At 40.3% G+C, this 18,925-nt stretch overlaps 1 protein-coding gene across 1 annotated transcript in view; it reads left to right on the top strand.

Moving 5' to 3' along the window:
• The first annotated feature begins 2,164 nt into the window (after nucleotides 1-2,164).
• mdga1 (MAM domain containing glycosylphosphatidylinositol anchor 1) overlaps nucleotides 2,165-18,925 on the top strand; it is a 180,863-nt gene continuing 164,102 nt past the window's right edge. The window contains exons 1-2 of the mRNA XM_017304105.1: nucleotides 2,165-2,804; nucleotides 3,755-3,844. Coding sequence (XP_017159594.1) covers nucleotides 3,778-3,844 — 67 coding nt within the window. The 5' untranslated portion in view covers nucleotides 2,165-2,804; nucleotides 3,755-3,777. The remainder of the gene's footprint in view (nucleotides 2,805-3,754; nucleotides 3,845-18,925) is intronic.

Below are 18,925 nucleotides of genomic sequence, written 5' to 3'. Positions count from 1 at the left end.
AATTCACCCAGAGCAGCACACACACTGTGGCTAACACTATTTGTAAGATGCCAGATGTAAAAAAACACATTAGAATGATTTCTCTTACAAAAACAACTTTTGGTTATTTTAGAACATAAAGTTGTGAAATGAAACGGTAAGAAGTCTTTTCTTTGGTTAACTTTTGCACAAAGATCTGATAAGTACATAGGTCTGAGGAGAGATTAATTTGGCTTGCAGCTACATGCTTTAATAATATGCAAGAAAAATGGTCAACTCAATATCCTGAGACTGCAAAATCAGTACCTGAAGCAAACTGCAGCACAACAGTTACCTGGCCAACAGATATTCATCAGCAATTCATGCAATACAATTCATCTGGAATGTATTTACACTGCCTCAATTGTTCCATATTTTATGTTGCAGCCTTATTCCAAAATATGTTAAATTGTATTGTGTTAAATATCCGGTTGTCATAACCCAACGCACGTGATGGAGCTCTCAAAGGAGTGACTTCAGACTGTAAATATCTTGAATCTGATGAATATCTCTCTTCTACCTGATGGAAGCTTGAGAAGTACTGCCTTAGGATAGGTGTGCTACGCTTGTGGCATCTTACTCAAAAAGACTTGAGGCTGTATTTGCTGCCAAACGTTAATAAAAAAAAAGGTATTAAGCAATGACCTGGAATATTTGCATAAATGTGATTTCTTGGTTGTCTAATTTTAATAAGTTTGCAAAAAGACTCACACCATTTTCTACATTGCTGGTGAAAACAGTCTTCAGTAAGGAGCCACATTTCTTCATGTTTTTAATAAAACACAGGTGTGTTTTCCAATTTAGACCGAGTTCAGGAAGTGCAAAACGCACAGCCCAGAGGCCTTAATTTGTAACTTTTAGTTCTAACTTTCAGGACCTTAAAAGGTCAAGCTCTTCAGTACAACTATCTGCTGAAACCACATTCCTCCTCCTGAAATCAACAGGTCAAAGGTCGTTGATGGATCTGCCTGTTCACAGGGATTCATTCTAGCCCATAAAACCAAGACTTTGGAAGAAACTTCCTCCGTCTCAAAACTTCCTCGAGTTTCTATAGACACTACTGTCTTACTTAAAAAGCCACTGAATAAGCAACTATTCAGACAAAATTATACAAGAGTTCTTTGATTTCATTTTGATAATTTTCAATTGGGTATTATGTATTCCTCTTGTTTGAAGTTTTTTTTTTTTTTACGCAAGGGCTATGTAAGTTAATAAATTCATTGACTTACCTACTTGTACTTAATGTATTTGCTGTTATCTCAGTTTCAGACTCTCGTGTATATAACAAAAGCATAATACTCCTGACACTTTAGAAACAGTTGATGGTTAATATGACAATGGACTGTTTAAATTCATTAAGGATTAATGTCACGTCTGAAGAGTTTACAAGCCAGATCGCCTTCTTAAATGTACATCCTTTAAGTCAGACTTTCATTATTTTTTGTGTTTCTTCATTTTTATTTTTTTTATTTTTTTGCTAATCTATTAAATTACAGAAAATGAGATATGCCTTAACTTTACTTTTGGATGAGTAAAAGTCACTTTTAAAGCATCCACTAGTTCTTCTTGGAGGACCTTTTTCAGTGACGAACTGAACTGGTCTGTCGGAGAGAGGGGCTCTCAACACAAGCTCATTTCAGATCCCATCACCTCGAGGACAAACAGAGCTGCACACTGTTTGCACGCGCCTGTCAGGCGCGCCAACATCACAGTGGGGCTGTGGGCTCAAACGCGCCCTCCTGTGGCCCCACGTGGAAGTCGCGCGAATAACTTTGGCGTCAGGAGGAACTGAACGGGTGGACGAAGGAGGGAGATAGTCGGTGTATGTATCCGTACTAGGTCAGCCATGTTTTTTTGTTTGTTTGTTTGTTTGTTTGTCTGCGTAAACGTGGGGTTGGTGGTTGTTGGAAGTCCTGCATCAAAGTAAAGAAGTTTCAGAGCGCTTTTCAATTGGCGCAGATTGTTGGCGAGCACCAAATAGAAGGATAGACTGAAAAAGAGGAAGACCGCCGCGCCCCTTGGCATGGCAAAGGCGTCCTGTGGAAACCTAAGTGAGAGCGGAAAACAAACTGGGAGTGGGAGCACTGAGCAGTGATGCTTCTTTGACAACCTGTTCAGTGTGGAGCTGTGAAGCTTGAGCGCATCCCCGCGCCTGTCCTCCTCTCTCTCTCCCTCTCTCTCACTCCCTCCACGCACAGACAGGGGCGGTCGTTCTCAGTCTGCACACATTCCACTTGGCCAGCATCCCCCGGACTCCACAGACACAGTGCTGATTGAACAAGCGGAGAGGGGAGCTCATTCTCAGAGCGCATCACTTAGAGAGGCTCCACTCTACTGTCACCGGCCAAAGAGGGAGAGAGGCAGCAATTCAACCACGCCTTTCTCAGTGAATTCAAGGAGAGTAGTCAAGGTGTGGGGTGTATATTTATATTTTTAAAGGGACTTGCTTGGGTTCCTTTTTTTTTTCTACAAGGTTTAGGAGTTTTTTTTTGTCCTTTTCTTTTTTTTCTCCACTTTTTTTATATTTGTGAGGAGGAGACTCCATCATCACTTCAGCTGTGCGCTTCGCTGCCGCACTTAAAACAACAACAACAAGTTCAAGTGGAAATTCCTTTGGAACGCGCCACTTCACTACCATCCGTGTTCCGTCTGGAGTTTTGTTCTTCACGCTCTCCGTGGAAGAGGATATATAACTTTTCAACTGGTGTTTTAGGAGAAGAGGAGCTGAGACCGGAGGAATTCTTGCTGCTGAGCCGGGAGGAGTGCGCAGCGCCTTCAGATACAAGGTAGAACCCAGGCGTTGAATTTGTATCCATCTTAAATTTTTAATGAACTTGTACTTTGCTTCCTAAAAAAATAAAAATAAAATAAAAAAAACCAACAAAAAGAGCAATTTACTTACACGATGTGGTCTCAAAGTTCGCCATCTGTCTCATAATATTCTGTTTTGCGCTAAAAATCAACTTGTGTGATTTTTATTTTTTATTTTTAAAGCTGTTTTATTTCAACCTTCGCTTTGCTTTAGTCCCCAGGCGTCACAATGAAACTTTAATCACAGCTCGCCTTCTTCTAATGCAACCTGCCAATACAGCCGTCCACTTCTAAAAACATGTTAGGTCAGAGAGGAGTCAGTCACACAAGAGGCTTCATTATCTCCCGACTCCTCATTTTCATTCCTCTTCGTCGGTTTTCCCACTGATTCCGAACCAAAACCATGCAGCATCTACATCGGTCCACGTTAGACTTAAAAAATACAAATAAAAATGAAAGGAAGATAAAAACTACCCTGCTTAAATCTGAAAACGGCAATTTGTTATTTTAGGATGTTTTGGAGTTAAAAGTGGATGTATTGCCTCACTTGTTGTTTTTAATCCACCCACCGTCCTTCCTCACTGCGGTGTAATCCTCCTGTCCCGACTACACCTGCCTCAGCAGGAGGCAGAAGCCAAAACATCAGACCTCAACAATCCCGTCAATCTCCAATTCTCTAGCACACAGCGCCGCTTGTAAGCCCTGTATAATCCACGCTGTCGTGATTGAATTACCCGCCCTTTAAATTGAATGAGGCGATGTAGGCGTTGCAGCGCGCAGTAAATTGCTCCGAAACATTATTTTTCACGGCTTACGGGGTTGAAAGAGACACAGCTGGACATGGCGGGGGTAAACAGCGAAAGAAACTCTTTATTTTTATTTTTATTTTCTCCTGTTCTCACCTCAACATTCTTGTCTCTCTCAGGTTATGACGGAGCTGAGCTGAATATGGAGCTTTTCTGGATTGTCTTGTTTTCCAGTGCGCATCCTCTTGTTTGGGGGCAAGGAGTTTACGGTAAGAGGACGATGGCAATTTATTTCCTCATTATCCAGACTGCAGCCTCCTTCCATGCTTGGCAAGTTCAGACCGACCTAGCCACGTTGTGTTAGTGATGAGAAGTAGTTCTTTTTTTTTTTTTTTTTTTTTAACTCACCTAAGAATCTTTATAGCTGACATGTCAGCATGACACCCTAACAGGCTCACAATAACGGCCTTTAAGCTACTGCCAGAACAGCTCCAGGTGGACAGACTGCCACTTATCCTGAAGAGAACATTTATTTGGTAGAAAAGCTGCAGAACATCTAATGGTGTAACTATAATTTAACCTTCCTATTGCCTGAAATCAGTTCTGTTCAGTTTTTTTTTTTTTTAGAATCTAAATCATGCATTTTAAGAAGTGGCTGCTGAGTTATGGAGTTACTTTTTTTTTTTTGCTTCACTAAACAAATTTTCAAACTCGAACCGTCTGGAAAATTTTTGTCATCAAAAATTCCCATGCTTAGCAAATCAGCTGCTCATACACACGCATACACACATACACACACGCACCCACACACTCCGAGAAGGTTTTGAAGGCGAGGATAAGCATGGCAAAGCTCTCTGGGATGCGGCTCGTCTCTTGTCAGGTTAAACAGGACAGTCACTCTGCGCTTTTGAGGATAAGGCCTCAGATTTGTGCCCTCTCAAGACTGCAGCCTCACTGTGTATTACAGAGGCTCAGTTTCCCGAGCTTACAGGCGCCTGGCCAGACATGCATCCTCCTGTCCCTCTGGGCAAGGCGAACACACAAAACTCATCTGTCTGCTTTGATACGTTGATTTTTGACGTTTGGAGAAATGTGGCAGCCGTTGGAAACAAGCTCTGTTTTGTCACAGTTGCACAGAGTGCGCTTGTCACACACGATCCCGCATCCCGCCGTCACGGTGTGAGACGCTGACAGTCTTTGATTTGCAGAAGCATGTAAGGCCTGTGTAAAAGTCCTTGCTAAGTAATCAGGTTTGCACGAGTCTGATACTTCACAGTCCTGCTGACTAATCAATATCGGTGTAAAGCGCAAACAACCCAGACGGTTCGCAGATCTCTTCGTGGTTTATTTAATGTAGCACGAGTTGCATGTTTTTTTTTTTTTTTGGGAATCCTCCTTTACAGCCTTGGATGTTTTGTAGTCCTCGACAGCAGAAATGTCAGTGTTAATGCAGCGAGACAGCTCTGGATGTATTCTTCAAAAGTCTTTCAGTTTCACTGGAAATGTCAAACTTTGCTAGGAAAAAAAAATAAAAAATTGAGCTGTACTTATGTGAAATACACAGCTCAGTATGCTTTTACGGAGTGACAAACAGTTCCTGCTTGTGCATAACCCTTTTAGCACACATTTTGTAGAATATATGTTAAGAACATATGGGATCCTGGATGAAGCTTACTCTCAGTACGAACCGTTTGATTAGTTGTTTCCCGTCGGTTTGATCTTGTGCTTTTTGTCCCCATTGTTTCCCCTCTCTGTTGTGTAAAATTGTTTAAAGTTGGCTTCAGGCTCATTCACAGTTTGCTAATATTTGTCCGTCATGAATTCCGGTAGAAGCACGCGTTCGATTGAAGAGGGTTCACAGGTTTTGTTGTGCAGCTTTCCCCGCAGTGTGTTTGGATGAATGTGTTGTCGGTCCATGTGAATCTGTGCATGCAGGTGTTTGTGTATCAAAGCGTGGATCGGTCACTGCGGTGTGTGAAAAATAAACTTGCTGCATAAACATAAGTTAAAAATTGTAATAAATCACGTACATAGTTTCTTTTTTATTGACGTACTCGTGTTGTAATGGGAAACATCCGGGTTAGATCAACATCATCGCTAAGAGTCGTTTCAGTTTTATTTTTTACAAGGCCGGATCAGTGTCATTTTAGCTGAGGAAATTAAAACCATTTTCATTAATCAAAAGGTTATTAAGTAAATGTTACTTTGTTTGACTTTTAAAATTAAACATAATTCTCACTATTAAATTGCCAGCTGTATAGCTCAATGAATGTAAACAGTTTTCTTAAGTTAGATTAGGACTTCCATGGTTGTTTTACATTTTTTTCGCAAAAATGTAAAATAAATGCATGGCATGATGTGATTGTTTTAATTAAAAATGTTCTACTGATACTTACATAATGTGACATATTGCTTTAAATGTACAATATAATAATAATGCTGTTAGCTACATTTAGTAGTATTTTATAGAGGTTTTTGTGCAGAACTCCAGCATACTTTCCTTATCATGATAATTAAAAAAAAAGATGATGATCCTTTAGTTTGCAAATCATGACAGTTTGTGTTATTTCATGACAAGATATATGTCCTAACAGAAGACAGTCAAGATAAAAGTCTTATTTCAGCCAGCACACTGGCAGTGCTCAGTACTCTATGCTTCTTATAGCCACAGCTAACTGCTATCTCTCCAACACCTTTTCTCATTAACACAACATACAATTCTAAAATTGTTTAAACCACTCATATGTGCCTTTGTTTTGTGCATATTTTGTGAAAAGTATATACGTAGTTGGGCATGATTCTGTACTGCGCACCTGGGCCCCTTTAGTCACTGCCAAGGGAAGAGGAGCCCCGGGGCTTTGTGAGAATGTACTGGCCAGCATTCACAGGAACCAATCTCCCAGGTGGATCACGTGGGACCGGACGTGGGGGTGCTCAGCTGTGCATATACCTGCGCAGCACCTTTCTTGTGCGTTGGTAAAACTTGACGACCAGGAGGAGTCATTCGAAGAAAGCAGCCGGTCTCACAATTTGCACAAATGTGGTAAACAACACAAGTTGGGAGGAACGGGGAAGAGAGCCAACGAGTTTGGCACGCTGCACGCACATATGCATAAAATGCTTTCCATCACTTTGGAATTGTTTAGCACTTGCTTTAGCAGACAGATGCGACTCAGCGCCCGTCGGGAACCGAACGGCGAAGTGTGCCTGATTGATGTCGGCGGTTTGGACGCCTGTGAGGTTCATTTACTGTAGCCTTCTCCAGGGTGTGTTTGGATGCATGTGTTGTTGTCAGTCCGGGCTTGTGTGAATCTGTGCATGCAGGTGTTCGTGCATCAAAGTGTGGGAAGTGTCCAAGCCTCTAAACCTCGAAGTTTGTGCGTGCGTGTGTGTGTGTGTGTGTGTGCATTGCCGTGCGAGAGCCTGAGTGGGACGTGTTTGTCTGCGGCAGCCACACTTTTCTTCACTTTGCAGCAGTTTGCTGGCTCAGCAGGGACTCATGGATCGGTCACTGTTTTTCTTGCAGCAGTTCGGTATTGATTGCTCTTCTCTGAATTCTGATAGGTTGTCAGAAAGCTTGTAACACCTGTCTGTCAGATCACAAATGGACAGGTACCAAGGAAGTGTGATGCTTTATTTCAAGGAGGGGGTGGGAGAAAAAGCTGCATACCATATTTTTCTTCAAATCCTGCTTTGTTGAGGCTGATAGGATCATCTATAATGTCTTGTTTATTACCGTATTTTCGCTGTTTTCTCTCTGGGACAAGCTCTTTATATGCATCTCCCCACATCCGTCCCTGCATACGTATAACGCGATTTTCAATTTAGTCTGGATACACTGCAGTCTGGGGGCATTTCAAGTTTGATGTGGCATGCATTCACATGCAACAAATTGCAACACGCTGTAGCAGAAAGGGAGGTTTGGAAAATGTCAGGACAATCTTGAATGATGTTCATCCTTCACAGAGCCACTGAACACAGACAGAGTGTACCAGAAAAAAAAAAAAAGTGTCTTTCCATCTCCATGGCACTGCGTCACATCTTACTGTGCGAGGCAGCAGAGTTCACAGAGACACCAAATTATTGATTGCTTGACAAAGTCACACAGTGCCATTAGCTGCTGCTGTAGATGGAATCCAGACTGCATTAGCCTGCAATACGATGCTTCATTATGTGCTTGTTAACAGGAAATTTAATGAACTTAAATCAATGACTTTGCTTAACAGGGTTTTTTTTTTTTTTTTTTAGTTTTAAGTAGGGCTGTAGCAGCAGTAGCAGAGGAGGAGAGGCCTTGCCCTTGGCCATAAAGCAAAACACTGTAAGAGATGCAAAAACTGAAAAAGTTTAATGTACCTAAATTGTACACTAATTTAATATTATTTTGAAGATTGTCGCCCGAGGAAAATTTGAATGCTTGGGATACATTTTTAATTCAGTTTTTATTTTGATTTTTTTTACCAACTCTATCCGTGCATCCATGTGTGGCTGTGTATATTTGCGTTCATGCTAACCAGGAGGTTTATTCGCTGCAGTGAGTGACGAGAAAGTTGCTACAATTCTGAGTTAAAAGTTGAAAAGAGTTGAGTCCAGTTCATCCCTATCAGAGATTCATTACACTCTATTGTTGCGTCAGTTCGTATACACCCCCCTTTATTAGCTGTTCAATTGCTTAACACAAATGGAGAATCAACCAATCACATGGTAGAAAGTTATTGCATTTAGCCATCTAGATTTGGTAAAGAAATGTTTTTGTTCAAAACAAGAATCAGAATGGGGAAAGAGTAGAAGTGATTTAGAGTGTTGCATTGTAGATGGTGTAATTATTTCAGAAATTGAACCTTATAATAATAGTTTAGACTGCTGTTGGTTATGCAATAAAGTGGGGGATATCTTTGGCACACTTTGGGCCCCTTAGTTCCACATCACCCTTCTTGAATATTATTGCTGACTATGTATCCTTATCCAGCTCCCGAGAGTTACCATCCTCCAACTTCTGGATGTGCTACTTCTCCACCACACTTGAACCAAATGCATGCCTCGTTTCTGCCCTCCACAGAGCTCAATTACATGATGATGAGGAAATTCAGCCAACTGATTCAGGTCTGATGGAGAAAAAAAAAGTCATCTAAAAGTTGCAGGATGCTATCTTTTTTAGGACTGGATCAGGGCACCCCCGTTTTAATTGCTTCTTGCAGCAGGATGAGGCGTCATCATGTCAGAGAGCTCAAATCATTTCAAGCTGCTTTCAGTGAGTCAGTCCAGTGCAGCCCACAGTCACCAGATCTCAGTCTGACTTTGGGATGTGGTGGGATTATCGAGCTGCATCTTGAACATTCAGCTGATACATTGTCCAATGCTTCCATGTCGATATGGACCCATTTCTCAGAAAAAAAAAAGTTTGCGACACCTTGTTGAATCTGTTCCAAACAGAACCAAGGCAGTTCTTAAGGCAAAAGGGAAAGCATACCAGTAGTAGCAAGTTACATCTAATAAAGTGCCTGGTGGTGAGTGTGTAATTTTCTATTTTGAATGGAATAATGTCCTTTAAGTTGGAGCACCAGAAGTGACCAACATATGTGCTTAAAATAAGTACAGTTTTCAGTAGACAGATGTGTAACTATGACAACCTGCACTACATGTTATAACATGAAATGCAGCAAAGAAAAAAAAGTTCAGAATATGTCCCATTTGCTTTTTTTGTCTTTAGCAAAACCTGAATAATGTTGTAAATAAGGGGTTCCTGCCTGTTTAAAGAGACTCTGGAACCATGCTCAGTTCAACAGAAGATTTTGACTCCTGTCCACTAAAAAGTCCACTACTTTTTATTGCATTTGCAGACTAAGTAGTCCACTTTGTAGGTTGGATGGAGTCAAAGATCAAAATGGACATAATTTTTGCTGCGTCCAGAGCAGTACTTTGTTTATGTAGTTTTTGACTCCAATAAAATTCAGAAACCTTGTTTCTGTGTTTTTTCGTGCTGCCTCTCTCTAGGGCTCCAGCAGTCATTGGGCGAGAGGGACAATGACTGCATCTCATCCAATGAGGCAGGGCGATGGACTGACCGATCTCCAGTCCATCACACTGCATTAAAGTCAAAGTCCATAACTCTATTCCCACATGGTATTCAGAAGTGTGCCTTTCAACACTTTTTTTATTTTGAGTTTACGTCTCTGTGTTGTCGCAGTACCACTTTCTGCCTCTACATTCAGCGGCATTCGGCTGCCACAGATGCAAAAGACTCGGTCGCTTCCTCCACTTTGACTGCGGGCACATGGCCTTAATGTCGATGACCTAGAAAGAGATCACTCCAGGTTTAACTGGCCCGACCACCTGCTCCCGGGAACTCCAGCTCTTCCGCTCCTCAGATCAGCACTTTTTGTTTGCGTCTCTTTTATGCCTCCTGCCGCGGAGTTTATTTGGGATGCTGAATATTGCCCTTTTTCTAATAAGCATCCATAATTTATCGGTGGCTCTGAGGCAAAGGAGGAAGAGAGGAGAAGGGGAGGGCAGACAGTGATAAGAAGAGACTGAAGCATTAAGCTAGAGATGATTAGAATCTCTCACCTCCCACGATCTGACACCCACCATGTTTCTCCCACTCTTTCCCTCTTTGCTCAGTTTTTCTGCATGTGTCCACATATAATGCTTTCACAGGTGCGCTTTCCGGAGTGTGTGCATGCATACACGATACGCCTGCTTGAACAGATTTCAGTCCTCACAACATGAGGAACAACAAAAACACACACTAACAAAATACATCCACTCTAGGCAATATATTACATTTCTTCAAATTAAAACATGTCTTTCCAACATCGATGGATAGATGGATATTTTTTTTTTGGATGCATTTTTCCTCTTGTTCCTTTGTGCTTCTCCTTTCTCTCCTTGCCTTTTTTTTATTTGTGCTTGACTGGATATTAAAGCCTGACAACATTTCTATTAACCCACAGGTCAGCGGCAGAGCCACAGACCTGCCTCACAGAGATGCGCTGAAGCTGTTTTACACTAGCCTTGCTACCTAGGGGTAAAGGATAAAAGAGTTAAGACAACATATATTGGGAGGTCGTTTGATTTATCACCTTCTGACAAGATACCCTCAAACCCCTGAGATAGATGTAAGGACGCAGGGTGGAGCTGGGTCGTCATTTTGGGGGTCAACAACCATTAGATTTAGGTCTGAACTTTGATTGGTTGAGTTTACCACAGGAATATACTGTAACCCTCCACGGTCTTAAAAGATTTTTTCTCTGTGCGCGGTCCGACGTGGTCGCACTGACCCCATGTGCGCTTAACAGGTGTTTTGGGTTTTTTTGGGTGGTTTTTGAAAGTGACAAAGTGGTTTTTGACAGGGCAACCCCCTTCTTACTCTCTAACATTTGCAGCACTCCTCCTAACTGCCTCACTAAGACCATGGGAGGCTTAATCCAAACCATTTATTTGTAGCTAATATAGGTGTTTGTGTTCTCTAAAAAAACCCGTATAACTTCTTACTGCTCAAAAGAAGAAACTTTGCGATTAATTTGACTTAATCGGCATTTTTAAAGTCAAATTAATTTAACTTAATCACCGTTTTTAAAGTCAAAGGTCAGTAAATGTTAGCTCGTTCCAATTAAAATGTATTTAAATAACAGCGGGAATCATATGTAAGTTAGTGAATCGATGAACTCTGTTCAAACTCTGTGCACTTTAATTAATTGCAAAGCACAACGTTGAAATCTTTCTTCAGTGGGGCGAAGCCCTGGACCACCTAACTGGTTATTCGTTATCCTTGTGAAAAGCCCTGCTGAAGTCTATTATTGATTTTCTTTCTAAGCCTTGCCAAAGGACCAATAAGTAAGCTTGACACTTAATAACGACTAAAAAGTTTATATAACGTCCATTTGGTCCAGGTTTTTCAAAAGGTTGTATGGAAATAACACCGAGCCCCAAGTTACCCATTAGTTTGTTTCTAACTTATTAGTTTTATTAAACATTTTTTTCAATTATTGTAATCCAAATTATTCGATTGTTTAATATCATAGGTTTTGTCAGTGTTTGTCGGTACTAAATGTTATTTTGAGCTTTTTTTTTAGTTCCTGCTTCCAGTCAGCTTTAATCACTATTACAACGCACTGAAAGAGAATTAACACACCCTGACAAACTGTTTGCTATTACCAAATTTCCTTTTGAATATTTTCCTGCAATTTTCTACAAAATATAAAAAATCAAAGATGAAAGCTAGATGAAAACAAGTAAAATGTGGTGCAATTTTGCAGACTACAGAAGTACCTGGCAGGCGCTCAATTGCCATCAGAATCACTATAATTTTCTCTCTAAAATTACAGCGCAGCCCACCTACTATTTATTTATTTAAATTTCCTTTTTACCGCCTTACCTTGCACGTCGCCCTTTCATTTGGATGATGCTCTGGTTCATGCAGATCCCATCCACATACAATCATGTGCACTAGAACAGTTTTCACATGCACACACAGAGAGACACCCACGTGCAGAAACACCAATTCCACTGCTCACCTTTTGCTGCACTTTTATCATTAGCTCACTCTGACCCTCTCTCTCTCTTCAAAATTGTCAGTATCCTTCTCCTTCACATGCACACACACAAGCACGCATGCACACCTAGAGTGGTTCTGAGCTTTACCGGGCAATGTGGGCGCCCTGTGGGTTGGAAAAAAACTGTCAGGCAAACTTCACTTTTCTCCTCTGTAGTCCTGTCACTCTGTCAGACATTATCAAGCACCTCTTGCTGGCTCGGCCTCGGGAGGAAATATATGTTTTTGTGTGCATGTGTCTTGGTGTGGAAGTGTGTGCTTGTCTCTCCAGTCACATTGTTTAGGGACAGAGAATATCATACTGTTTAATTTCCATTTTGTTTTAGTTGGATTTTTTTTTTTTTTTTGTGCTGTTGTCCTTGGAGTGCAGGAGGAAGGTCCCTGTGTGTGAGTAAGTGTGTTATGTTGTGCATTCACATTGGACATGAGAAGGAGGGAACATTTGGCATCTAACTTATTTATGGAGGCAACAGGATGGTTGTGAACAGTGGTGAGAACATGGCTTACATCAGAGACCGTCTGCCTCCTCTTGCACTTCCCTTACCCTGTCACTTGTTCTTTCTTCTTCTCTCCTTCACTCCACTTTCCGCTGTCCTCAACACGTATCCCTTCACGTTGCCTTGTAAAGCTTTGCAGCACTTTTATCTGTCAGTCCTTATTCGGAGTTTTGAATCAAAGTGAAAATAGATGCACTTTTTTTTATGGCCGTCTACATCAGTGTTTTGTCTTTTAAATCAGTTTGATGAAGGGTGGCTTTAAAGAGCTGTTTGAGGTATGTTGCCAACATCTCTGTTTGAAAGAATAATTGGTTCCTGATCTGCTTACTATGAAACTCGGCATCAATCAGTGTTCAGGATTTGTTTCGATTGCGTCGTTCCCTTCAGGAACCAAACAAATAAACATTAGAGATTAAGTGGATTAGCATGACTATAACAATTTATTTCCCAAGAGAGCAATAACTAAAATACATAAAGAGAGATACGGTAATCTATGGGGCAACTCTGGAGCCAGAAACACTGACTGGCCTCACAAACTGAGGCAGGATAGAAGCAAACAGCAGCTGGTCAGGGCATGTATAGAGAAATATAAAGCTTAAAACCAAAGTATCTAAACCAACAAAAATAATGAGAATCAGAGATTTGAGTATTTTAATAAAAAAAAACCCCATCGGTATCACATGATCTGTTGTTTCAAAGAGGAGACTTCAAGTTCAGCTCATTTTTTAGTATCACAACACTGCATAACATTTTTTCCCAGGTTCATCACCATGGTGATCAGCGATTGTGTAACCAATCAATAACCTAAAATTTTACAATTAAAACTCCCGTTCATTGGTCTTGTGGAGTGACCCCATTTTCTGAGGAACTGGATTTTAGTTTTCTTTAACTGAAAGTGATACACATGAAAATGACCAGAAAGAAAAACAAATAGACGTGGAATAAATCCCAAAAATGTTTTACTTTATTATATTAAATGAAATTCTGATGTAAATATGATTTGACAAAATTTGTATTGCGATTCACCGAAATACGTTTTCCCATCACTCTACATCGACAAAATCAGACATGACCAGAGGTGTCAATGAAATCCTGTAAGATAGTTTTCATGTAAACCTTTCTTACTTCATTTAACTTTTCATTTTTCATTATCAAGCCGAGAAGAAAACTCAGATTGTCAGGAAAAAGAAACAATCCAGTTTCTGTATTGGCACTCTCGTCAGCTTTTGGTGTAAATCTCCTCGGGGATTTTTAAATGGTCGTTTCTCGACTCACTTAGAAAACAAGATATTTTACTTGTTTCGCAAAGCAAACAGAAACCATTCTTGCTCATTTCTCACACTTTTAACTATCCCAAGAGCTAAATGCAATGACTCCTTTGGAAAAATGTCATGAAAATATTACAGGGCAGTCAGAACCCAACGATTTGACTGAAGCTGTTGTGAAAACCCAGAAACCGCAGCAAACAACCACAATCGGTGGATCCGGTCATGTCCAACTAAACTTTCTGACAGCAAGAGGGGATCAACAGTGGAATCTCTCTTTTGCTCCGACACACTTCTGGCCTCAATAATTCAGTGATGCGTGCTGCTCCGAGAGCTCACCCTCTCCCTGCCTCTTCGCCAGTCTCACTAGCTGTCTCAAATTTGCTCTCTCTTAAGTGGCAAAGATCCCCCCCCCAACCCCACCCCCCGCCCCCCACTCCTACAAATGGTAGTTTGAGTAAAAAAATCTGACACTTAAAACGTTCGCACTTTTAGCCTGCTGGTCTCACACTTTTCCCATCCCTTTTCCGCCCATCTCAGCTGGCTCAGAGAAGATGGGGGTATAATCTGTTGGATATGCTGAAAGTAACCATGTTCTCAGCGTAGCAATTTACCTGCCACCAGCTACACATCCTGATCCGTCTCTCCTCCTCCCTCACTCTGTCTTTACCCGTCCACTAAACTTTTACCTGTCAAAAAAAGATGTTCCTGTCATCTTCATGCCTTCCCTCCTCCTCCTCGCTTCTCGCTGATTCTTTTCCCAGCCATGCATACCCTTAGCATGTCAAATAAAGCATACCCACTTCTTTGCTTTCTGTCCTCTTTACATCTTAATTCCCTCTCTTGATCCAAACCATTTCAGCAGAAAAAAAAAAAACAACCTTTAATTCCCCTCAATTTCTTTCGTCTTCTGCTTGGTATCCTTCTCTTTCTTTACATCCTGTACCCTTCTCCTCCAAAGCCCTGTCATATTCTCACTATCATCTGAAAGTTCAGTGGCAAGAATCCACCCACTTCTCCACTTACAGCATATATAGGACATAGCTCATACTGTCATTGAAAGCTGCAGAAAGGTTTTCGGGAAACGGGGTGGAACGCTGACACTGGGGAGCAAGAAGACCGCATAGGTTAGACACAGTTACAGGAAATGAGGACAGAGTGAAAGGTGCATCGACCGCCCATCTCATTACTCGTTAAAGTAAAGAAAAGAAAATAAGACATGATATAAAGCAGAAATTTCTCATTTTTAAATTACTCTTCTTTTCACCAGGCAGCACAGTTTTAACCGTTGGATATATACATTTATGTTTTCTGTTGCCGCAAAATAATAAACATTTTTCCACATATTTTCATGAATACACTAGTTTGCACCCTCGGTGAAGTTCAGCATTTCACAACCTTTTCATACTGATGTACTCCCTCAGTAACATCAAATAAGCTCACAAGCCCCTTGAGCTACAGCATTGGTGTTAATAATTTAGCAGTTTGAGCTGGTTTTAATTAATATCATTGATTATATGAAAGAGCATGAAATGTTAGGAGTTTAGCCATGGACATGTTTCAATTCCTCTGTTTCTGCACATAACGGATTCTGTCATAAAGGATTAACTGTGTTACTGCATGTTGGTGGGGGGAAAAGGTACTTTGAGGCTCTCTCTGTCTCAAGGAACGTCAGTTTAGGACATTAATGTATAATGTCTGCTTCGTGCCTCAGCTCAAGGCTAAAAATATGCTTTCCAAGTAAAACACTTCTAAAACTCGGACCCTGCTGACTGGTAGCTGAGCTGAAGTGACAACAGTTCAGACTCTTAAGTTTTCTGTGAAGAATGGAAGTGCAGAGAACCTCTTGGACTGAGCTAATTTCGACCTGTTAAACTTATATTCAGGCAGGGGCTGATTCACGATCAAGTTACTATGCAGTTTTCAAAGTCACAATTTTAAATTTTGAGTCATGCTGCTTTTGTAGAAGTTCTCAGACTTGGGTGCGTTTCTGCAGCAGTGACTGGGTGAGAGGCGAGGTTACATCCGGGAAGGTCGCCAGTCCAACACAGAGCAACACATGAAAACAGGACCAACAACCGTGCATGCTCACACCGCACCCGTACACAAGAGCAAGCTGGCCAGAACAATTAACTTAACAGTCATGTTTTTGGACTGGGAGGAAGCAGGAGTACCCGGAGAGAATCCATGCATGCATGAAGGAGAACGTGTTACATGTCAGTTTACTGCAGTTATTGTACTCAGTATGACTGGTGTTATCTCAAGGCCCTTTAAAAGACAAACGGATGCAAATATGATTCACATCAATCCATTTTACGCCAGTCTTAGTCTTGGTCATTAAGACTTTATTCACACTTGGCTCCAAGATGTCTCCTGACCGATCCGATCACGTCCAAACTCTATATAGACGCACTCCTTAAGACGCATAGAGGGAGGTGATATTCAGATGACTGTCTGGGACGCCTGTATCTGCATTCATTTGGCAGTCTGACTGCAGTTTGTTACCAAAGAAAAAAACTGTGTCAAAATCAGCTTAATCTGAAGCAATGAAACATCTATCTGAAATATTATAAACACATGATTTAAAAAAAAAAAAAATTAAACTAGTGTAATGTTATATAGATGAGTAAGGCTGTATTGTTTTTGAAGATAATTAAACTGCTGTGATCAACACGTTATAAAACCCCTCGCACAATCTCTTCGCATGTGTAATGTTTTGGCACTTTTACATGCTGCATAAACTATGTGCAACAAAATTCTGCTGTTTTATGGGTAAACATCTTTCACAGAGCTTTTTAAAGTTACTCTTCTTTTTACCTCTCGTATCACATCGTTAAACTACACAATTAAGCTTATAAAAGTTTGGAGGCAAAAATAACTGCACACAAATGCAACAAAGTTAAATAATTCAAACTTTTTGTTTTTTTATGTTCTCTTTGTGGACATAGGTAGTGTTAACAGTTACATGATGCGATAGGCATTTGGAAAAAGCACAACAAAAAAACGTTACTTGAGTATATCAAACGTTCATATTTTGGAGATTCAAGGAAGTTTTTGTGTGCATTACATGAAGCTGAAACATCTTCCTCCTTAACTCTGCTGCACATCTTTAGTTTCTGTTCTTCTCTGACGTGAAGTGGTTTGGGTGCCTTTCAGAAAACCAGCAGTCAGTGACTGTCCTCTCACCGTTAAAGCAGTAAAATGAAGGGAAGCTCCTGTGTTTACATCTGCTTTGAAGTTGTCAAAGTAAGGCAAAGAATTTCAGAGAAGCAAGTTTGTAAAAATGTATTCTATGTGGGGGAAAAAAAATAATAACTAGATTTTCTATTTCCAAATGATTACATGAGATTTTTTTTTTTGAACTCAATTACTGTGACGCCCCTGGCTCAGTGAGGACATGTTACCCTGCAAAAATGTAATTTCTTTTCCATTCTTCATTTGTGGAGTATGTACTGTGAGGCGAGATTATGCATCAGGTAAATTTCACACTTTTTACTTAAGAATACAAAGATACTCAGCAGTATTCCCATTTGTCGTCTGATCTCAGGACCGTACAGTCATGACACAGTTGAAAAGTAAGACTTTAGCAGCTGTGATGTATGAAATATCTGACTTATAAAAAATAACCTTAAAGGAGATCCCTTTCATAATTCATCATACATATCTAAAGCTCAAGTGAATTAAATATACCTCTGAAAAATGTATGTCCTCATTTAGTCATCAACAGCAACACCTTCCAACTTCAGGCATTAAAATATCAGGCCAACTCTAATGGAAATGTTATTCAATTTTGACATGTGATAAAGTGGATGGGATCTGACTCATGAAAGGGATAAAAAGAAAAAAAAAAGACACGACATGTGGCTGAAGAAAATGCACGTATTAAAAACGGAGAGGGACACAGTGAGAGTGACATTGAAAAGGGCAGGGCCAGATACAGAGCAGCTAAAAGAAGAAAGGCTTCCCTGGAGACAGAGAGATAGGCCGACAAGGGACTTAGAAAATGAGAAAGGAACAGAGGGAATGAATCTCAGCGAGAGCAGGAGTGAAAGTGGGAAAAAAGGGTGAGACCTAAACTTTATTTGCTTTAGTCCAGACTGAAATAGGAAGGAAAAAAAATGTTCACATGCAGTTCTTTTGGAGAGCAATATCTACTTACAAAAGGATCAAAATGATACAAACCTGCAAGAGATTTACCCTTCGGAGCACAACAATGGACATCTGGTACATTGGACATGTGATTTAGCCACCCTAACGAGGTAATACAAAGGCCATTTGAGAGATTTGTGATTTTATTTTCAGGTCTTGCAAAAAGTTATTTTCCCAATGTTGCACTGTTTGAAAAAAAAAAAAAAAGTCCCAGTCTGTACCTCACTGAGCCACATCTCTCTGTCTGAAGCCTGAAAAAGCCGGGAGGAAAAACAGATGCACTGTCAGAGCAAATAGGGAGAAGCAGCACTTCATGCATACGAGTACAAGTGAAAGACAGGAGGGAAAAGTCAAGCTTTCGAGTTCATGCGATATAGTATGTTGGTTAGAAATCATGTTCAAAACATGGTATATGTTTCTCATGTCTTAAAAATCTTTGGGGACAAAAAAGGGTTTCAGCTGCTACTTGTGGCTACTCTGGTTGGACTCCACTTGGCTTCTTTTATGAACTTACAACTAGAAAAGCAAAACGTATGATTCACTAGACATGTGGCAGAAGTAAATGTACTGAATGAAGACAGTTTGGTTGCAGTTTCCAACAGTTCAGACTTATTCATTTAGGGGTTTTTGGAATTATTTTTTCATTGAATTGAAATCAAATTTTTATCAAGGCTAATGGTTTTTGAAGGAACAAAGAACTTCAGATTCTTTCATCTAAAAAGTATAGATGTGTCTATGAATTTAAATAAATAAAATAGTTTGCCTTAAAAAACAAAATTTTATAGATCATTAATTTGAAAGTTTTGGAGCTAAAACAAAACATTTGCTCTGTATATATTATTGGATTAATAATGATAATAATAATAATAATAATAATAATAATAATAA

This window comes from Poecilia reticulata, linkage group LG3 (assembly GCF_000633615.1).
Source record: "Poecilia reticulata strain Guanapo linkage group LG3, Guppy_female_1.0+MT, whole genome shotgun sequence".
Classification (NCBI taxonomy): Eukaryota; Metazoa; Chordata; class Actinopteri; order Cyprinodontiformes; family Poeciliidae; genus Poecilia; species Poecilia reticulata.
Note: the sequence above shows the minus strand (reverse complement) of the source record. Positions and strands in the feature narration are given on the sequence as shown.